Below are 17447 nucleotides of genomic sequence, written 5' to 3'. Positions count from 1 at the left end.
CGCTTCATCGTCCCATAGTCGCCTCGTCAACGATCACCAATTTACTCAGGCTTAACTTCACTTCACTTCACTTCATCTTACTCGCATCTACCTGTCAAGAGAGGCAGCGCTCGCACAATGAGCAGCAGCACACTGCAATTTCCGAGGGCGCTGCTCTGAGGTGAGAGTGAAATCGCGAGCGGCATCAGACCGCACAATTTTCGCTTTCACCTTCATTCGCAATCTGCTCTCGCACTCTCACCGTCTCCCCAGCCTCCTATATATCTTTGACTTCCGCCTGCTATCCTCCATCTCTTTTCTCTCAACATTGATCTCACTCACACCACGCTCCTAACGCCTATTCTTGATCATCAACTCTTTCGCATCTACAATCTTCTTAACCATCTTCTTCTCTTCTCATCTCTTTCTTCCAACCCCATCTAACTCATCATCAACTTCAACTTCAACATGTCTGACAAAGGATCCAACACTGCCGCCGAGGGCGCCAAACCTGTCTCTGGCCTCTTCACCGAGCGCGAACTTGAGCTTCTCAGCTTCGCCATGCAGTGCCTCAAGTCGGGTCCACCCGAGGTAAATAAACACATCCTCCAACACCTTCAGGCTCTTCAGTGACCTAACATACTACACAGGTCGACTACAAGAAGCTCGCTCAGATGGCCGGCATGACCAATGACCGCTCCGCGTCCAACGCCTGGGGCAAGATCAAGGTCAAGCTCATGTCTGGCGGCACTCCAGGCTCTGCTCCGGCCACTCCCAAGCGCGGCGGCGCAAAGAAGCCGGCTGCTACTCCCAAGGGCAAGACCGAGAATGGCGACAATGAGGCAGAGACCAACGGCGGAGATGGTTCTCCCGCACCCAAGAAGACTCCTCGCAAGCGCGCTGCTAAGAAGCAGGAGGTTGATGGTGAGCCTTCATCTCCCAAGAAGAAGGGTGGCCGCGGTGCCAAGGTCAAGCAGGAATCCCAGGAGGAGGCTACCGGTAAGTCTTCTAGTGTTTCTCTTTCACTTTGCGGTGTGTGCTAATACCTCTCGACAGAGAAAACCGAGGCCAAAGTCAAGGCTGAGGAGCAGTCTGACGAGCATGAGTCTGGTCCCGAGACCCAGGACACCACCAACGGCGACGACGAGTCGAACACCGAAGAGGTCGTCTGAGTCTCCGACCAACAACCGCGTGCTTGATAGCATTCTTCTACCTGCTACACACGTTTACCGCCCTTCACCTTCGGGAGTTTTCTTCAATTGGCGCATTCAGGATTGGTGGGTGGGTGACTGATCGATATGGCATATTGGAGTGACGGTTCTCCTGGTTTCTTTTCGATCAAAAGGCTTCATGGAAAAGCTACAGAATTTGGTACCGGAATAGCATCTCTTTCGCTGTCTACCGGACCGCATTACAATTCGGATTAGGTTATCCTGGTACATAGGTGGTGGTATCACTTTGGCTTCTGTCATTGATCTTGCCTAGTATCCGAATAAAATACAACGATTTACCTCTAAAACGTTTGAATTCTTACTCATGTTCGCTTCCAGACTCCAAATGTAGCATTGTAAATCAGAGCAAGATGTCGCAATAAGCCTTGGTGGTAGCTTCATGTTTCTTGACGCCTCCAGCCTCGCCCCATCGACGCTATGCAGCGCTTGCGGGCCGTTGCTCTCTTATCACAACATTGTCTCCACATGGGCGTCGATGAAGTCGAATTAATGCACTGCGTCATAATTGAGCATACCAAGAATTATACAAGACATTTAGCTCACTCCAAAGGTGAGACGGGCTGATGTTGAATTACACTTGCTAACAAAGACGGACATGGCTTGATAGATATGGCCTGTGCAGATAATCACATCAACCTCATCGCATCCACGCTTCCGCAACAACCATCAATCCTCACCACCGCTGTATCAATTCGATTCGCCCGGTCTCAATCTCCTACACTCCGCCGATCCAGTAGCACAATGTAGAAAAGAAATTATGCAGAAGATCTAGCCCTCCACCATTAGCCTCGATCCCATCCATCGGACCAAAAGCCTCGTCAAGAACGGTTTCCCGCCCCGCTAGCAAAGAGACGGGGGCATGCAGATCGGCAATCACGACATTCACCCCCGCGATGCCGAATATCACATCCCATCTGCTACCAGCGACTACCATTCACCTCTACTACCAGTTCATTCTGTAGCTCCCGCTCCCACGCTTAGACAGTAATCCCCAAAATGTCATCAGAATTCCCCTACGATCACCAATGATAAATGGTCCGCCATGAATTAGCTCATCGCATGGGGCAGGTTCGCGTCCGCCGCCATGTCCCAAAAACCCCAGTTACATGAGCGCCCACAACCCAATCAAGACTTCATTACCCCATGAAGCTTTGTCTCCGTGGCGTCTTGTTCAAGGACTCGCTTGCGTGATGACAGTCTTGTGGGTTGCCATTGCATCATGCAGGAGTCTGTCTGTGACGGCCGGCCAATGTCGCCGTTTTATTAAAGAGCTGCAGCGTGCTGTTCTCGTTGCTAGACCTGGATACTGGGACAGGGACAACGGTTTTCCTTCCTTCTGCCTGTACTTTTGGGATTGCAATTGAAAGTTGAATCATTCATCGATCACATCCTACTGGCGTTCCAACAACATGGCGACCGAGCAAGAGAAGCGTGAGCTCGACGCTACCAAAGGCGAGGGCCCGCCTGCGTCTAATACATCTGATTCCGAGCTCGAGGCTGAGAGCGGTGCCGTCAATGAGAAGAAGTTGCTGCGTGCATTGGACCTGAGATTGCTTCCCGCGGTATCGGTTCTCTACTTGTTATCTTTCCTCGACCGTAGCAATGGTATGCCAATCAACTACCCAGCACTATCTATCTTTTCTCCTCCGTCATGGTGCTGTTTGACGTCATGTGACTAACATAACAACCAACAGTCGCCAACGCGCGTATTGAGGGCCTCACCACCGATCTTGGAATGACAGGAAACCAGTACCTAACAGGTCTGACGTTGTACTTCATCGGCTACGTGCTCTTCGAAATACCATGCAACATCATTCTCAAGAGGACCACGCCCAAATTCTGGCTGCCAACTTTGACGCTCGCATGGGGGATCGTGGCTACGCTTATGGGTGTTACCCAGAATCTTGCTGGGTTCTTCGTCGTGCGCTTCTTGTAAGTTGCCGTGGCTGCTGGAGACGAATTGACTTTCTCGATGCTGATTGGGATGTAGTTTGGGTGTGACAGAGTCCGGCCTTTTCCCAGGTGTCGTGTACTATCTTTCCATGTGGTATAAGAGAGATGAGCGACAGTACCGCATTTCTCTGTTCTTCAGCTGCGCTTCGCTTGCGGGCGCATTTGGTGGTATCCTGGCTTGGGGTATTGCGCATATGAAGGGTGTTGGTGGGTATGCGGGATGGCGATGGATCTTCATTCTCGTGAGTTCGCTTTGAGTTTATATCTGTTCATCAATCTTACAATGATATAGGAAGGTATTCTTACCTGCGTCATTGCGGTCATTGCCTACTGGTTCATCTCCAACTATCCCGAGAACGTCAGCTGGTTGTCCAAGACGGAGCGTGCGTTCATCCAGGCTCGTCTGAAGGCTGATAGCGATGCAACGAACCAGGAGGCTTTCAGGTGGGCCGATGTATGGGAATCTTGCAAAGATATCAAGGTTTGGTTATACGGCCTTGGATTCCACACCATGAGTCTTCCCTTGTATACTCTGTCTCTTTTCATGGTAAGTCTCTTCCTGTAGACTTAATCAACGCGTTATGCTCACAACCTGCACAGCCAACAATCATTAAAGACATGGGCTACACCTCCGCGCATTCCCAACTCCTCACCATCCCCCCCTACGCCGTCGCCACCATCTTCACCGTCTTCTGGGCCATCCTCTCCGAGAAATACAAAAAGCGCGCCCTCTTCATCGTCATCACCTCCTCCTTCGCCATAATCGGCTACATCATCCTCCTCTCCAACCCCAACCCCAAACAGAAACCCGGCGTCTCCTACCTCGGCACCTTCTTCGCCGCCGTCGGCATCTACCCCTCCGTCGCCCTCGTCCTCTCCTGGCCCGCCATCAACGTCTCCGGGCAAACCAAGCGCGCAACCGCAAACGCTATGCAGATCTCCATCGGCAACCTCGGCGCCGTGCTGGGTACCCAGCTCTACCGCCCCAAGACCGCGCCGCGGTACCTCCTAGGTCACTCCTTCGCGCTCGGGTACCTCGTCATGAATATCGTCGTCGTGAGCACGCTTTGGGTCATCCTCAACAAGGAGAATAGACAGAAACAAGAGTATCTCGCCACGCACCCCGAGACGAATGGGTTCCATGACTCCGATGAGGATCTGAGGCAGGGTGATAGACATCCGAGGTGGCATTTCAACGCTTAGGGGGCGTACTGCTTGCTTGCTTTACTTACAAGACGCATCATTAAGAACGTAGGGGGTTTGTTGCTGATACACGAGATACCAAGACTGCTCAAGAATAGCTAATCACTATATGATAATAGTTCAATATTATTTCCATCTATCAAAGCTGATTTGCCCAGTGCCAACCTGCCCTGCATCTTTAAACGTATTTTTTTTGGAAAGCTCACATGCTTGGGAAAAGTATAACGTGTTTCTTCGTTTCATTTATCCACGTGCAGGGATTCCCCGCCATGTTGATTAAACCCCAGATAATTTCCCCATCGCTTGGGGAGCCAAGCGAGCGTTACTGTAATATGGAAGCTGTGTCGAATGTTCCGATACATGTGAGGGGACAGGGTGTGTTGGGGAAATGATATATCTGTCTTGTGGGAGAAACGGTCTTTTGGCAACTTCTGATAATTTATAGTCGGATGTTTGCATTGCGTACTTGAGCCTGCGAAGCTGGTCTTGGATTGTAATGACTTGTGATTCACTGACTGCCCAAGTCACCGTCTTATCCTTTTGATATACCTGCCCATTCAGCCTCAGGTTCTGCGAGCTACGATCTTCACGACTGCCAAAGAGATGGACGTAAAAGATGAAGTTCGACCACGGGATCCAAACACGATCAACGTAGGCTCTTATTCATAAACGTTCACACCCAAACTGTATCGATCTAACATCATCAGCAGAAGAACCCACGATCCCATTATAGACTTCCCATCTCTTCTGTAGCTCTTCTAGTGACAGTATCAGCAGTTCTTGGGACAGGAGTCCTCAACCAATTCCTCCCCGTGCAATTTCCACCCATCTTCAATACCTGGAATGATATCTCATCCACCAACACCAACTCATCAACATCCCACGACAACCTCCTCAACGACACCACCCCCTTCACCACCTTCACCCCCCTCACAACCTGCACCCCAAACCACACCTACACCACCACCATAATCTCAACCTCCCCCCTCGTAATCTACATAACCTCCTTCCTAACCCCCCTCGAATCCACCTCCCTCATCCACCTCGGCGCCTCCCTCTTCACCCCCTCCCACATCTCCACTCCCTCCGGCAATATCCCCGTCCACGGCCGCACCTCCACCTCCGCCGGCCTCCCTCTCACCTCGCCCCTAGTAACCTGCCTCCTCTCCCGCGCCCGCACCTTCATGGGCCCTCTCCTCCCCCCCTCCTCCCCCTTCTCAACCCCCCAACTCGTCCGCTACCACCCCACCCAGAAATTCGACCTCCACACCGACCACTGGCCCACCCACCAAGTCCTCCGCGCCCCAGGCGACCCCAACTCCGGCCGCCTGTACAATCGCCCCGCATCCTTCTTCGTGTTCCTCCGCGCGGACGCCCTCGAGGGCGGCGAGACGTGGTTCCCCGACGTGCGTCCTCTCACCAATGCCTCCGCGTTGCGGGAGGTGTATGGGGATACGGTGGTGCCGGGGGAGGATGTGGGCGTCGAGGGGGGCGTGGCGTTTAAGCCGGTTGTGGGGAATGCGGTGTTTTGGGTTAATGTTGATGGGGAGGGGGTTGGGGATGAGAGGGTTAGGCATGCGGGGTTGCCGGTGAGGAGGGGGGAGAAGATTGGATTGAATATTTGGCCGAGGAGGTGGTTTGGGTGGGAGGATGGGGAGGATGGGGAGGGGGGTAGGGGGAAGGAGAGGAAGAGGGGGGTTTTGGTTTGATGAGTTTGATTGTGTGTATGGAGAGAAGGGTTGTATGGGGTTCTCAGGTACTGGTTTGGTCGAGAGTGAAGGTTGGTTTTGTATCAGCGAAATCCTCTGGTGTTTGACGTCTTGCTTTTTAGTATCTGTCATAGCCTAAGAGAATCTAGAAACCTTGTCTCGGATTCCCGTTCCATATTTCACGGTAGCAATGACGTCGTTCTTCTAACTCGATGAAAGAATCCAGTCAATTTAAGGAGGTTTGCATGGAAAAGGGCTTTTCCTGTATTGCTATATTACAGAGGTGACAGACAGGTGTAGGACAAGATAGTAAAAACAAAAGTTAAAACAGTAGAAGCTGTTCATCTCTGGGGATTAAGATCTCTCGTATGGCTACTATCTTTTGAGAATTCTTCTACGCATCACAGTGAACATGAATTTGCCTTTGGGATGGTTGACATACAACTTCCAATGAACAGTCACTTCTATGTTGTATCCTAATTAAAGGATCAAAGATTAAAGGTTGTATTTGTATATATATAGAGGGTAATGTAATCGAAGTTCTGACCATGGCTGAAAAGCATACATCTCTATAGGTCATGCAGTTGAAGGCTGGTCCTGAAACCAGTTCCTACCAAAACAAACATCTTACATAGCTCGCCACAATGCCGTATTAGGGGTCCGTGGAAGATTTCCCATAACACAGGTTAAAGACAAATACCAAAGGCTAAAAAGAAACGACCCTCAGTCCTTCTTCATCGCCAACATACCAGTCTTCGGGTGGTGGATGACGAAGATGTGCCAGACGAACAGGCAGGGAAATCTTAATATTCAGCCAAAGGGAAACTGTGCCAAACATCATACCAGTCTTTTCTTCCCTTGGACTCTGGCCATAGTTCTTCCCAAACTGCCATGATCATTATTCTCTTTATTTGTCCTGATCCTGATGACTTCTCCCATCTGGACATAATTTCCTTGAAATTTCTATCCGATCTAAACGTACCTCTGTACCTAAACTGACCTAGGCACAATGGGCGCGAGAGCTCTTCGCAGTGGAGTTCCCCACACTCCAGACCCACCCGACGGCGTTCACATTGCCAGCGCCGAGACATATAAGCACAAATCTTTTCTGTAACGGCCAGCTTGGTAAACAGTGGGGCGCTTTGGATCTTTAGACGCTGAAGGGATGGGTTTAGTCCTTCTAGCTCTATACGATGCTTTTCGAAAATATATCGAAAGATCGCCTGAACGAGGGTTTGGTCGACTGCACCATCGATGAGCTCGCGACGTGTCCGATTGGTATTGATTTCATTGGGATTGTCTCTAAAGACATCATTCATAAGTTTTAGGGAGAGAGATTCCAGTCTCCGGAATCGACCCAGGGCTTTGTATAAGGCAACTTCCTTTACATCCCCGTTTTTTCGCAAGAGTGTAAGACTGAGGTGACGGAGATTAGGGCAACTTCCGTGAATTTCCTCGATTTCTCTAGTCATGCAAATGAGATATTCTACCTCCAGAGTTTTCAAAGATTGTCCGTGTTGCTTTCGGATGGCTTGTATGATATGATCGTTGACTGCCTCAAGTTTTAGTACAGTGAGTGGCGGCATGGCCACCAAAAACCGCATTATGAGTGCTCTTTCATGGGCCCGGAACGAGATCATGTTCACGACCACGGCTGCGAGGTTGCTCGAATCATAGTTTACCAACTCGTCGGACAACATCTTCAAAGCGTGCTTTGCGACACTGCTCCGAGAGTCGAGAGATCGACGTCTCTCGAGTTCTTTGAATAAATCCTGATCCAAGACGCATATCCACCGCTTCAAAGGTCCTGTGTTTTCGTAGGACTGTCCCTGGGGTTCGGCCTTAAATGGGTCGTGCCAAGTATACTTTGTCCGTGGATAATCCAGTCCCTCTCCCGCAATTGGCAGATCTTGTGGCCATAAACAGTGAGATCGTAAATTAGGAGCCAGTCCCCTCGCCATGGCGATTTTAATCTTATCATTGTAATCGAGATGTGCATAGCGGTTGGGATGTGTGGAATAGTCGAGACGTGGATGATGGACTGAAATGGAGGGACCCGATATGCTGACCAGGTTAGGCGACGAGATCAGAGCATATTCATCGGGATCAACTTCGCCATATTCCGTAGTCCCCTGATAGACGCTGCGTATACTAAAGGTGAGAACATGCAAAGTAACATTGACACATTCTGTGTGGAGAACATCTAACAAGCATCGTGGAACCTGATCAAAAGATACCCAAACTAGCTCTTTCAGTACTGGTAGCGTCCGTATAAATGCTGCAAATTTTCTCCATCTCAGGTTGGCTTGTCGCTTGTTCTTCTTCCATGAGAGATCTACGCCAACGAAAGATGTTTCTTGGTTTGGCCTTGTGAAAGGGTCTTCGTCATTGGTGAGTTCCTTCAGTCTTCTTTTCAAACAGGGATCCTTGGTTCACAATCGGGTTGAATCCGTGTACCTTCCTACCATGCTCCCAAAGACTTTCGCTCGACGAACATATCGCACACGGTCTTTTATCGAAAGCGTCTTTTGGATTTGTTCGATCAGGGATGCTGCATGCTCTTCGCCTTTCACGTCGAGCACAAGCCGTTCGAATCGTTCGCGTTCTGCTATTTCGCAACAGTGCTTACTGGCCAATGCAAATGCCAGAAGACTGGATCGCTTCTTATCTCCTGCACCAAGATATTCGCAGATCTGCTCGAGTGGGAGTAGTGGCAGGCGTTCCAATGGCGACAAAGTTGGTGGTGGATGGTGATTGTTGTCCATGGTTGTTGGATCCATTGAACAGTAGTCGAGACGTTTGTTGCAATAGATGTAGTGGAGAAGGAAGTCGAATTTCTTTTCTTCATATAGAACTGTTGATAAGAATCATTGTGAGACCTGATTAATCAGTTTACTGTGCTGCTGCAAGTGCCAGCCTCACATCTTTGGCTTGCTCCGTGCGCAATGAGAAATGAATCATGTGGCACCGATTCACCATAATTGTAGATGCCTAATGACAGCATCCAAGCACAGAGCTTCAAGTGAACTTCCTTCTTATCTTGCAGTCAATGCACCAGCGAGGTGCCTCAATCAATCACTCAACGTTTTGATAGGCGGTTTGAGTGAAAAGTGTCACGGCTTGGAAGGGTCTCAGCATACTTCGGACAACCGGAAACAGTCAACTCATTGGTGCTTTTAGCTCCAGCTTAATTCACCTCTAGGACATTTAGAATTGTATAATCTGTTCCCCCACGCTGCACTTACTCTTAAGGCCACAAGGCTGAAGCCTGGAAAGCAGGACGAAACCTGCCTTGAAACCTAAAATACATCTACGGACGCTATGGATCGTTGTTGAGCATAATGTAAACAACCGAAAGAGGCAGCTGGTTTGGCAGTTCCGACGCAATCATTTGCTTGGTTCCTTTTACGTGGTCGAAATATGTACACTGAACAAACTCTAATGGTCTTTATCTTTGCCGAGTTGGGGGCCACTTTACACAGCAAAGTGAATGTATCGGAGGATGTAGGCTTGTCGTTTTCAGCTCTATGTCACTTGCGCCCCTGATTGACCTCTAAACGCGACTCGTTCGATCGCAGCATCGCTTAAATACATTCTGGAAAGCGAATTGCATGCTTTTTTAGCAGTTCATGGTAGCAATTCGCACGTGGGTTAGCTGTGGGGGCCGGGTTGCGAGCGTTTGATACGTCCGCAAGCTGCCCCTGGGGCGTATGCGTAACACTTCTTCTTGATCGGTCTGTTTGGCTGCGCTAGTGTTCGCTTGGTCGACGAAACGCCATTATGCAGTCTCAAGGTAGAACATACTGGCGGCTATACCTACAAATTGGGATGAGAGGCCGAGCTCTACTAATTCGGAATATCTACAGGCGCCTATAGACGAGAATATAATCTGCTATACAGAATCATCATTATCATATTGTTTGATTCTACAGCTTTCAACAAATTCGGCAATATCAAACTTTGTATGACACTTGACAAACAGTTTGATCAGTGTCTTCTATATTATCTTTGCATCACCGAATTCGTCACATTTTAACAACTTACAACTACTTCTCTGGTTATATCAGCCACTGATCCATACTTTCCCCACATCACCAAGCTCCCTATAACCAACATGATCTTCCAGTCCTTACGAGGCAAATCCCCAGGCCTCAAACCAAGCTCCAAACGATTCTCCTGCCCCTGCTGCGGCACACTATCCTACTATTCCGATCTCAAAGATCCACTCACAGATGACCTCAACGACCGCGACGTACCCGAGCTCGACTATTCCGACAATGCCGACCCAGATTCCGACGACGTCTCGGACGACTCAGACTTAGAATACCTCGTCGACCCAATCGCCGAGCGCCCGCTCCCCAGAATCAAGATCTACCCGCCCCCGTCGTCACACGGCAGAACTAGGACGCATTCTCGTACGTCGTCCACTCAGAGTCATGACAGCATGTCGTTCAAGCCCACCACCGACGACGACGACGTCGTCGTGGGCATCAAACACGACCTCAAGCCCGCACTGAGATCCCGCAAAAGCCACAAGCACCACCACCATCACCACAAGCACCAACCCAATCACCACGACCACAACAATCCCAAAACCAAAACCACCTCAACCTCCAACTACAAATACACACACCACTCCCCCTCACCCCCCAAAATGGCCCGCAACAACGAACCCCCCACCCCCCTCCCGCACTTCCGCAAAGGCACCGCCATCTACAAAGACAGTCTCAGCGGCCGCAAACCCGCCACGGAGCGACGCTCCAAGTCCCCCGACTCCATCGCAGACATCGGGCCTCCCTCCGCGGAAGACCGCCTCATGAGCCGCACTCTCGACGCGCTGTGGGATCGGTTCGCGAGGGAGTATGCTCCGCAATGCAAGGACTTCGTGGGGCGTCGGCCTCGAGATGTGGTGGGGAGGGCGCTAAAGGAGAGGACGAGGTTGACGGAGGAGTTGACGCAGATTCTTTGCCTGGTTCCGACGGATGCTATTGCGGATGCTGAGGTGAGGGACCGGCGGAAGCGGTTGATCAATTTGATTCAGGGGTGGTTGGATATTGTGGCGGAGGTTAAGTGATGATGGTGATGAGAGATTGGGTTATACGAACCCAATTGATTTGTTACGTTGATGCAACTAAGTGTGGTTCTCTAACTAGCTGGACTGGTGTGAGAAAGATGTTGTCGAAAGGTTATCAAAAGTTGATGTTGTTCCGTTATTGGACTTTGTCAAATTTCTTATCACACACCATTTCCTTAGCACAGCAACACTGCCACTCAGATCTCTTTTATTGTTTCCCGTTCTGTCAACTCAGTTATAATTCGATTGAATAGGGAAAGAAATATACACAGTCCCTCTACCTAGCAATAATGTATAATAACTTTAACATAACAAAGCCTCTATACTTCAGTAATTAATCGTCTTAAAACCCTCACCATCTCCAAATCCCAAACACTTAAACCAAATGGAATCTCAAAACCCAACACAATCCTCTCACATGCCCCCGCCTCCAGCGCAACCAAACAAATACCTCAGTGGGCGACTAATTCAGCCAATGGAAAATGAGAAATGTGTGAGGTCAACTCGGGGTAGGTAGGGCGCGGTAGAGTCGGGTAAGCGTTGCTCCTCGTACTACATTGGCATCTCCTTCAATCATTCAATCATACCGAATCACCAAATGACAATGCAACGATAATGGCACGTCCGAAAGTCTGGCGGCACGAATCCTTCGTATGATTTGCACTCTTCTATATACCGAAAACACACATACATACATGTATTTGTGACACACCAGGACATCGATGGCCCCCAAAAGTCTAAAGCCCAATCCCCTTTGCCCGTTCGCGCACCCGGAGGAACAGCTTTCATGTCTCCGAAATTTTTTCTCAATCTCTCCCTCAAAACAAATCTGCTCTGCATGCTATGAACTCCCGGAAAGTGCAATGGAAATACCAGTTAAAACAGACCGCTTTGCTATGAAGAGGGAAAACGGGAAATCCCTTATATGCAGAAGAACGGAAATGATACAGTGAATATGAGTCGTGATGATGATGGTTCTTGTGCAGTCATCCATTTCGTCGTGATCGTTGTTGTCGCCTTTATGCGAAAGTTGTGGTTCTCCAATGAAGAATTTACATAGAATCGAATCGGAAAGCTTCTCTTTCATCTTACGTTGACTGCCTCTGCTCGCTTCACACAAAAGCAACGTCGACCGCCATCTTCAACGGTCCAATCCTCACTCAATGATTTCGGCCACGCTCTATCTTCTGTCACATTGATGGAATCTAACCCCGGCGTTGATGGTGGGCAAAACGCGCCGCCGCCTGGGCTTGGTCAAAGCTGGCACCGTACGGCTGTGCCTGCGGTTGTTGTTGCTGCATCATATGTTGCTGTTGTGGAAAGTACTGCCCTTGCATTGGCTGTGGACTAGGAGTTCCAAAACCCTGCTGCATGGCAGGAGACATGGAAGGCTGTGGAAAGTAGCCCTGTTGAGGCTGCTGATACATCTGCTGCATCTGGCTAGGGCTTGAATACGCAAAGGCTTGCTGGTATCCCTGGGGCGCTGCCATCATAGGAGGAGTGCCCATTACAGAGGGAGAGCCTCCGCCCATGACGGAAGGGGCGCCCATCATGGTTGGAGCGCCCATCATCGACGGAGCACCCATGACGGAAGGAGCATATTGGCTCTGCGCCATTGCCATTTGTTGGTTCGTCTGCTGTTGGTTCATGTGCTGCATTTCCATCATTTGACGCTGCTGAGCTGCCATCATTCGTCGATCAATTTCGGTTTGCATGGCGACTGAATTACGGTTTGCCTTGGTCTTTGCCTTTTCTTTCTCACGCTTATCGATATATGCAGTCAGGCCCGCGGATGATGGCTTCGGGGGTTCTTTCACATTGTGCTTCAGGTCAATAAGGGGGGTTCCGGTCATTCGGGCAACTTGCTCCTGTTCACGTGCAGATAGGGAGGTCGGCCGTTGATCTAACAAATGGGTTGCGCCACGTGAATTGGGACGGCTCAACGGGCGGCTTGGAGGACGGGCAGGCATCGCTTCTTGAAGCTGCGGCATATGGGACCAATCACCGGAGTGGTTCCGGGTGAGTAGCGTGGGCGTATGCGACCTGCTACGCCCATGCGAGTAGACCGGAGAAGCCTGTGGACCTGGAGCGGCACGCTGTGCCACCCATTCATCGGGAGTCAACTTGGGCCTCTCGGATGATACTTGAGAAGTCATGCCAGGCTGCCAGGCAACACTGCGAGTATCTGAGTAATTGGGTGATGCAGAAGAGCTTCGCATATGAGCAGCGGCAATAGGGGTTGTTCGTCCAGTGAGATAAGACTGACGCTTTTGCTCCGCCGGGGTTAGACTGAGTTTCTCTTGTGAGCGGGAAAAGCCACTATCGTGAAGGTCCTGAGTCATGGTTCCGCTGGTCCCGGGCCGTTTAGCATCAGGATTCAAAGAGTAAGTGGGACCAAAATCAATCTCAGGAATATCGGACGTGGGTTCTTCTTGTTTTGCCCCGGGATTATAGTGCACATCGCCCACCGTAACCTCCGTCTTCTTCTTATTCAGATCTGGATCACCAACAAACTTCAACATCCCACTACGCGGTCGCTCCTGACGCTCCGGTACCCTCTTGACAGGCGGTTTGCTTTCTTGACTATATACACTTGCGTAATCTGGAGTGGATGTCGACACCGTGTCATCATCGTAGACGCTGCTTGACATCGTTGCCGTCCTGAGCATGCTGGGGTCGGTGTAGTCCAGGGCCGCGAGGGCCGCTGGATCCATTAGGTCATTTCTGAAACTGCCGTGACTTGAGCTTTTTGTTGAACGATTATCAGGGTCCCCTCGCGAGGATAGTGAAGACCGACCTGGTACTGGTTTACGATGGATTTGGCTGCCGCTGCTGGTAGGACGCGGGCGGTGCGCAAGTTCTCCATCGGGTTGCGAAGGCACTTCCGCATACTCCGGTACAGCAGGTGCTGCAGGTTGATATACCGCGGGCGATTGCACGAATTCTGGTTGCTCGACGAAGGGAGAGGCGGGGATGGTCGGTAGCCTGGAGCCCGAATGGCCGGAACGGGAGCTATTCGCACTGTGTGGTTGTTGATCAGCTAGTTGCGGTCGTCCGTTTACATTTAGATGCATTGGGCTTCCGTCTCTGTCATGTTCACCACTCCGCCTGCTGGCCAAACTATCTTGGCTCTTCCAGGCTGCTGCAGCACCAGCAACTGCGATGCCTGCTGGTAGTGTTGCATGAGTGGCATCCGCCAATTGATGAAGAGTGGCCGAATCAATGTGGGCATTGGGCTTCATTGCATGTGCTTGGGCTGGTTGCACAGGTGGCCGTTGACTCGGTGCGTGAGCAAATGATGGGGGAGCGGCAACAGGATTGCTGGGAGGTGCACTTGGCGCTACCTGGACTTGCGGGAGATCGCGAATAGGGCTGGCTTCTCCGTCCGAAAAGATATCCTCACCACTGGTCGGGATGTAACCGTGCTGTGGCGGCGGAGGGGGAGTATCATAGTCATCGATGCCATTGTCGTGAGCAAAGCGCGACGGAGCCTCCTTACTTCGAGACCTGTAGCCAGTAGCTTCTGATACAGATCGCTGGTGGCGGGAATTAGACAAGTTAGACGTAGGAGGTGCGGAATCAACGCGTCGTGGACCTTGGGCCTCGAAATCGAGCTGGCGCGATGGGGATGACTGCCTGGTGGAAGGTTGGGAGCGAGCGGAGCCGTGTTCGTCGAACCGAACACCACCGTTTCGTCCGGACAGGCTTGCGCGACTGAGGGTGTTTCTCCGGCTACCAGCCCTGCTGGTACCGCGGGATGGGGTCGCCAGCATGCGTTTCGACGTCAACTCTTTTAGCTCTCTTCGCCATTGTCGCTCAGACCAGTTCTGGCTACCTTCGGCGTGAATGAGGCTGACAACATCCCACATCTCTAGATAACCATATCGCCTATCAGGAGGCATGGCGAACATGAGTCCTCGTGTGTCGAGAACATCGGAGATCAGTTTCTGAGGCCGGCCGTAGAGCGCAAAAGTATCAAACACAGGGAACAGGAAGCGAAGCATGATCTCGAAACCAGAGACTGCGGGGTGCGTTTCAGGCATGACAAAAACAAAGCCTTCGGTGACAGATTCCGGTTTAGAATGAATGGTGATCTTTCCCTCGATCTTTACAAGCGTAGACTGATCGATGAGTGGTTTGGATTGGGGATAGATGGCATAGCACGAGTAGGCCTCCCGGACAGTCGCAATTGGTCGTGTCTTCTTGGTGATCTTTTTGGTGTCGTAGAACTTAATGTCACCCTTGAGAACGATAGGTTTATGGCCATAAATGCTCTGCTTCTTCTGCGACTTCTGGAGTTTGGCGTACTCCTTTTCGTCTGGCGGGCTTACAACGCACCAGCACCGTCGCCAAGGAGTTCCAGCACCGAACCTGACGCGGGCCCAATCCTCGTGCAAACCACGCTGGCGGTCCAGAATAGCACGAATGTTGTTCAATTGCTTGCCCTTGCCTGCGATCAAAGCACCCGTATACGCCTCTTGCAATGTCGTATGCTCGTACATGGCGAGACGGATGCCGGCAGTCCACTGGGTAAGGGAATTGAAGGAGTTGAAGTGGAACAGATATTTGTTACTCGCCGCGGTCGAGATGCTGAGAATATTGTCGAGCTTTTTACCGTCGCTGAGGACCATGGAGGGCATCTAAAGAAGTTTAGCGGGACGGGACATTGGGGTACTGTGATATCTTGTCCTACCATGTGGATCGCCGCATCGGTCAGGTTGATGAAAGTGGGCAACACCTCCGCATCGCCGCCTACTTTGTCTAGCTCGCTAGCATCCCATAGAGAAAGAATTGTGCCTACAAGTTGGGCAAAACATTCTTGCCACACTCGATCGGCAGCGGGCCGGCCACCTAAACAAAGGTCAGTTGTGACGCGGGGTTTGGGTGACGCCGGGAAAGGCTAGACATACGCGAGTCTGTGTCGTGGAACTTCAAGAAATATCCCTCCTGATATAGCTTATTCGAATGGCTGTTGAGAAACGTGAATATGCGTTGGAGCTCGGGAAGCGTGTCCTGTGACACCTCCATTACGGGCGGTTGGTAGGTTTGTATCATTGACATGGGCCGTGACGAGGGTCTCGAGTCAGAACGATGCTGAGTATTCGCCGTTGTGCCGTCATATTGATCGAGAGCGGCGGAAGAGGCAGATGGGTTTGGGTATGCGGTTCCCGTGTTCTGCGGCGTATTGGAGGGGGACGGGGACGTTATGGGCGAAGCGGCCGCAGACGATTTCCTATGTGGTGAGCCGCCACCCCATTCTGACATAAAAGAAAGTACTGTAGAAGGGCGCACAGAGCGCAGCATTAGTGAAATATTCTAGACGGGTTGTAGATACTGAAAGATTTCGGGGGAGGTTGTGGTAAAGTTTGGGTCAGGATAGAGGGCTCGGGAGTTGATGCCGGGTGTACAACGTGAAGGGAATGCGAATGCAAAGGACGAACGAGGGAGGGAGGCTAGGGAGATATTTACCTCTTCTTGAGCGGACCATGGCTGCAAGCAGGGGAATTGGCTCAAAGGTGTAAGCGGCAGCTGGGTGTGAGTTGCCAGAAAAAGAGAAGTTGTGTGAATGCGCGTGGTGTTGATAGATCAGCCGCCCACGCCACGGAAGTTCCGGGTGGACGCAAGGGTGCTATTGAAAGGTCGTCTGTATGCGAGACTGGAACTGGACAGGCGGCACAGGCACAGACAGGCACAGGCACGAGACAAGCCGAGAGGAAGCGAGCGACTAGGGCCAAGGAGACAGGGAAGATGGCTGACGAGTGACTACAGCGGATCAGGTATGGTCAGTCGGTGCAAAAGAACCAAAAGAAGGCAGGATGCAGTGGAGGTGAATAGTAGATGCGGATCGGGAGACGGAGACGGTGGAGTTTTGTAGGAAAGAATGGAATGTGATGCGTAGTGTAGCTGTGTATCGGATGAGGGACAGAAAGGTGCAGGTGTATGTATCTTAAACTGCAGGTGACGATGGATGCGGGCGCAAGTGCGTGCGTGGACGGGAAAGCAGTAGGTCGCCTTTAGTGTACGAGCGAAGAACGGCGGAGGATGGAGTAAGTAGGTAGGTAGGAAATGAATCTGAGCAGGCGTGAATGAAGTAATGGTAATAACCAAACTCACCCGTTCTTTCTCCAAGGTAGGTGGCTGGCCTGATGCAGGTGTGTGTATCCAAGTCAGACACAAATGTCGTTCAATAATGGATTCCCTTCCCTTCTACGGTATTACTGTAAATGTGAGTCTGTGTACAATAATAGGTGGGGTTTTAATGGAGGAGACTAACTTGACTTCGAAATATTGGTAGAA

General features: G+C 50.9%; 6 protein-coding genes across 6 annotated transcripts; 4 read left to right on the top strand and 2 right to left on the bottom strand.

Moving 5' to 3' along the window:
• Positions 1 to 447: 447 nt before the first annotated feature.
• On the top strand, positions 448 to 1151 carry BU24DRAFT_411260 (uncharacterized protein; the record flags this gene model as incomplete). The annotated part of the gene is made up of 3 exons (XM_033526041.1): positions 448 to 570; positions 630 to 978; positions 1036 to 1151. The coding sequence occupies 3 exons, from the start codon at positions 448 to 450 to the stop codon at positions 1149 to 1151; spliced, it is 588 nt and encodes a 195-aa protein (XP_033381868.1).
• A 1232-nt stretch (positions 1152 to 2383) lies between these two features.
• Positions 2384 to 4470, top strand: BU24DRAFT_239850 (MFS transporter). Its single transcript, XM_033522266.1, has 5 exons — positions 2384 to 2816; positions 2906 to 3143; positions 3202 to 3406; positions 3457 to 3711; positions 3765 to 4470. The coding sequence occupies exons 1-5, from the start codon at positions 2621 to 2623 to the stop codon at positions 4365 to 4367; spliced, it is 1497 nt and encodes a 498-aa protein (XP_033381867.1). The 5' UTR covers positions 2384 to 2620; the 3' UTR covers positions 4368 to 4470.
• Positions 4471 to 4970: 500 nt separating this feature from the next.
• On the top strand, positions 4971 to 6076 carry BU24DRAFT_411258 (uncharacterized protein; the record flags this gene model as incomplete). Its single annotated transcript, XM_033526040.1, has 2 exons — positions 4971 to 5018; positions 5078 to 6076. The coding sequence occupies 2 exons, from the start codon at positions 4971 to 4973 to the stop codon at positions 6074 to 6076; spliced, it is 1047 nt and encodes a 348-aa protein (XP_033381866.1).
• A 907-nt stretch (positions 6077 to 6983) lies between these two features.
• On the bottom strand, positions 6984 to 8841 carry BU24DRAFT_483303 (uncharacterized protein; the record flags this gene model as incomplete). Its single annotated transcript, XM_033533278.1, has 3 exons — positions 6984 to 7015; positions 7059 to 8482; positions 8534 to 8841. The coding sequence occupies 3 exons, from the start codon at positions 8839 to 8841 to the stop codon at positions 6984 to 6986; spliced, it is 1764 nt and encodes a 587-aa protein (XP_033381865.1).
• Positions 8842 to 10093: 1252 nt separating this feature from the next.
• BU24DRAFT_483301 (uncharacterized protein) lies at positions 10094 to 11468 on the top strand. Its single transcript, XM_033533277.1, has one exon. The coding sequence runs from the start codon at positions 10191 to 10193 to the stop codon at positions 11148 to 11150; it is 960 nt and encodes a 319-aa protein (XP_033381864.1). The 5' UTR covers positions 10094 to 10190; the 3' UTR covers positions 11151 to 11468.
• A 708-nt stretch (positions 11469 to 12176) lies between these two features.
• On the bottom strand, positions 12177 to 16941 carry BU24DRAFT_239816 (uncharacterized protein). The gene is made up of 4 exons (XM_033522265.1): positions 16620 to 16941; positions 16061 to 16426; positions 15844 to 16001; positions 12177 to 15790 (listed from the first exon to the last, which is right to left on the bottom strand). Exons 1-4 carry the CDS (start codon positions 16636 to 16638, stop codon positions 12356 to 12358), a joined length of 3978 nt encoding a protein of 1325 aa, XP_033381863.1. The 5' UTR covers positions 16639 to 16941; the 3' UTR covers positions 12177 to 12355.
• Positions 16942 to 17447: the final 506 nt, after the last annotated feature.

The sequence above is a fragment of the Aaosphaeria arxii genome, assembly GCF_010015735.1.
Source record: "Aaosphaeria arxii CBS 175.79 unplaced genomic scaffold BU24scaffold_6, whole genome shotgun sequence".
NCBI classification, from domain to species: Eukaryota; Fungi; Ascomycota; class Dothideomycetes; order Pleosporales; genus Aaosphaeria; species Aaosphaeria arxii.
The sequence above is the reverse complement of the archived record's forward strand: the minus strand, read 5'-3'. Positions and strand labels throughout refer to the sequence as shown.

What these genes read in the sequence shown, in the direction of transcription:
- BU24DRAFT_239850 (XM_033522266.1), top strand. Translation starts at nt 2,621, where the DNA reads ATGGCGACCGAGCAAGAGAAGCGTGAGCTCGACGCTACCAAAGGCGAG. An exon ending in TTTCCTCGACCGTAGCAATG is followed by an intron (nt 2,817 to 2,905) that starts GTATGCCAATCA and finishes AACAACCAACAG; the next exon opens with TCGCCAACGCGCGTATTGAG. An exon ending in GGCGATGGATCTTCATTCTC is followed by an intron (nt 3,407 to 3,456) that starts GTGAGTTCGCTT and finishes ACAATGATATAG; the next exon opens with GAAGGTATTCTTACCTGCGT.
- BU24DRAFT_483301 (XM_033533277.1), top strand. Translation starts at nt 10,191, where the DNA reads ATGATCTTCCAGTCCTTACGAGGCAAATCCCCAGGCCTCAAACCAAGC.
- BU24DRAFT_239816 (XM_033522265.1), bottom strand. An exon ending in GTTCCACGACACAGACTCGC is followed by an intron (nt 16,002 to 16,060) that starts GTATGTCTAGCC and finishes ACCTTTGTTTAG; the next exon opens with GTGGCCGGCCCGCTGCCGAT. An exon ending in CCGATGCGGCGATCCACATG is followed by an intron (nt 15,791 to 15,843) that starts GTAGGACAAGAT and finishes AAACTTCTTTAG; the next exon opens with ATGCCCTCCATGGTCCTCAG.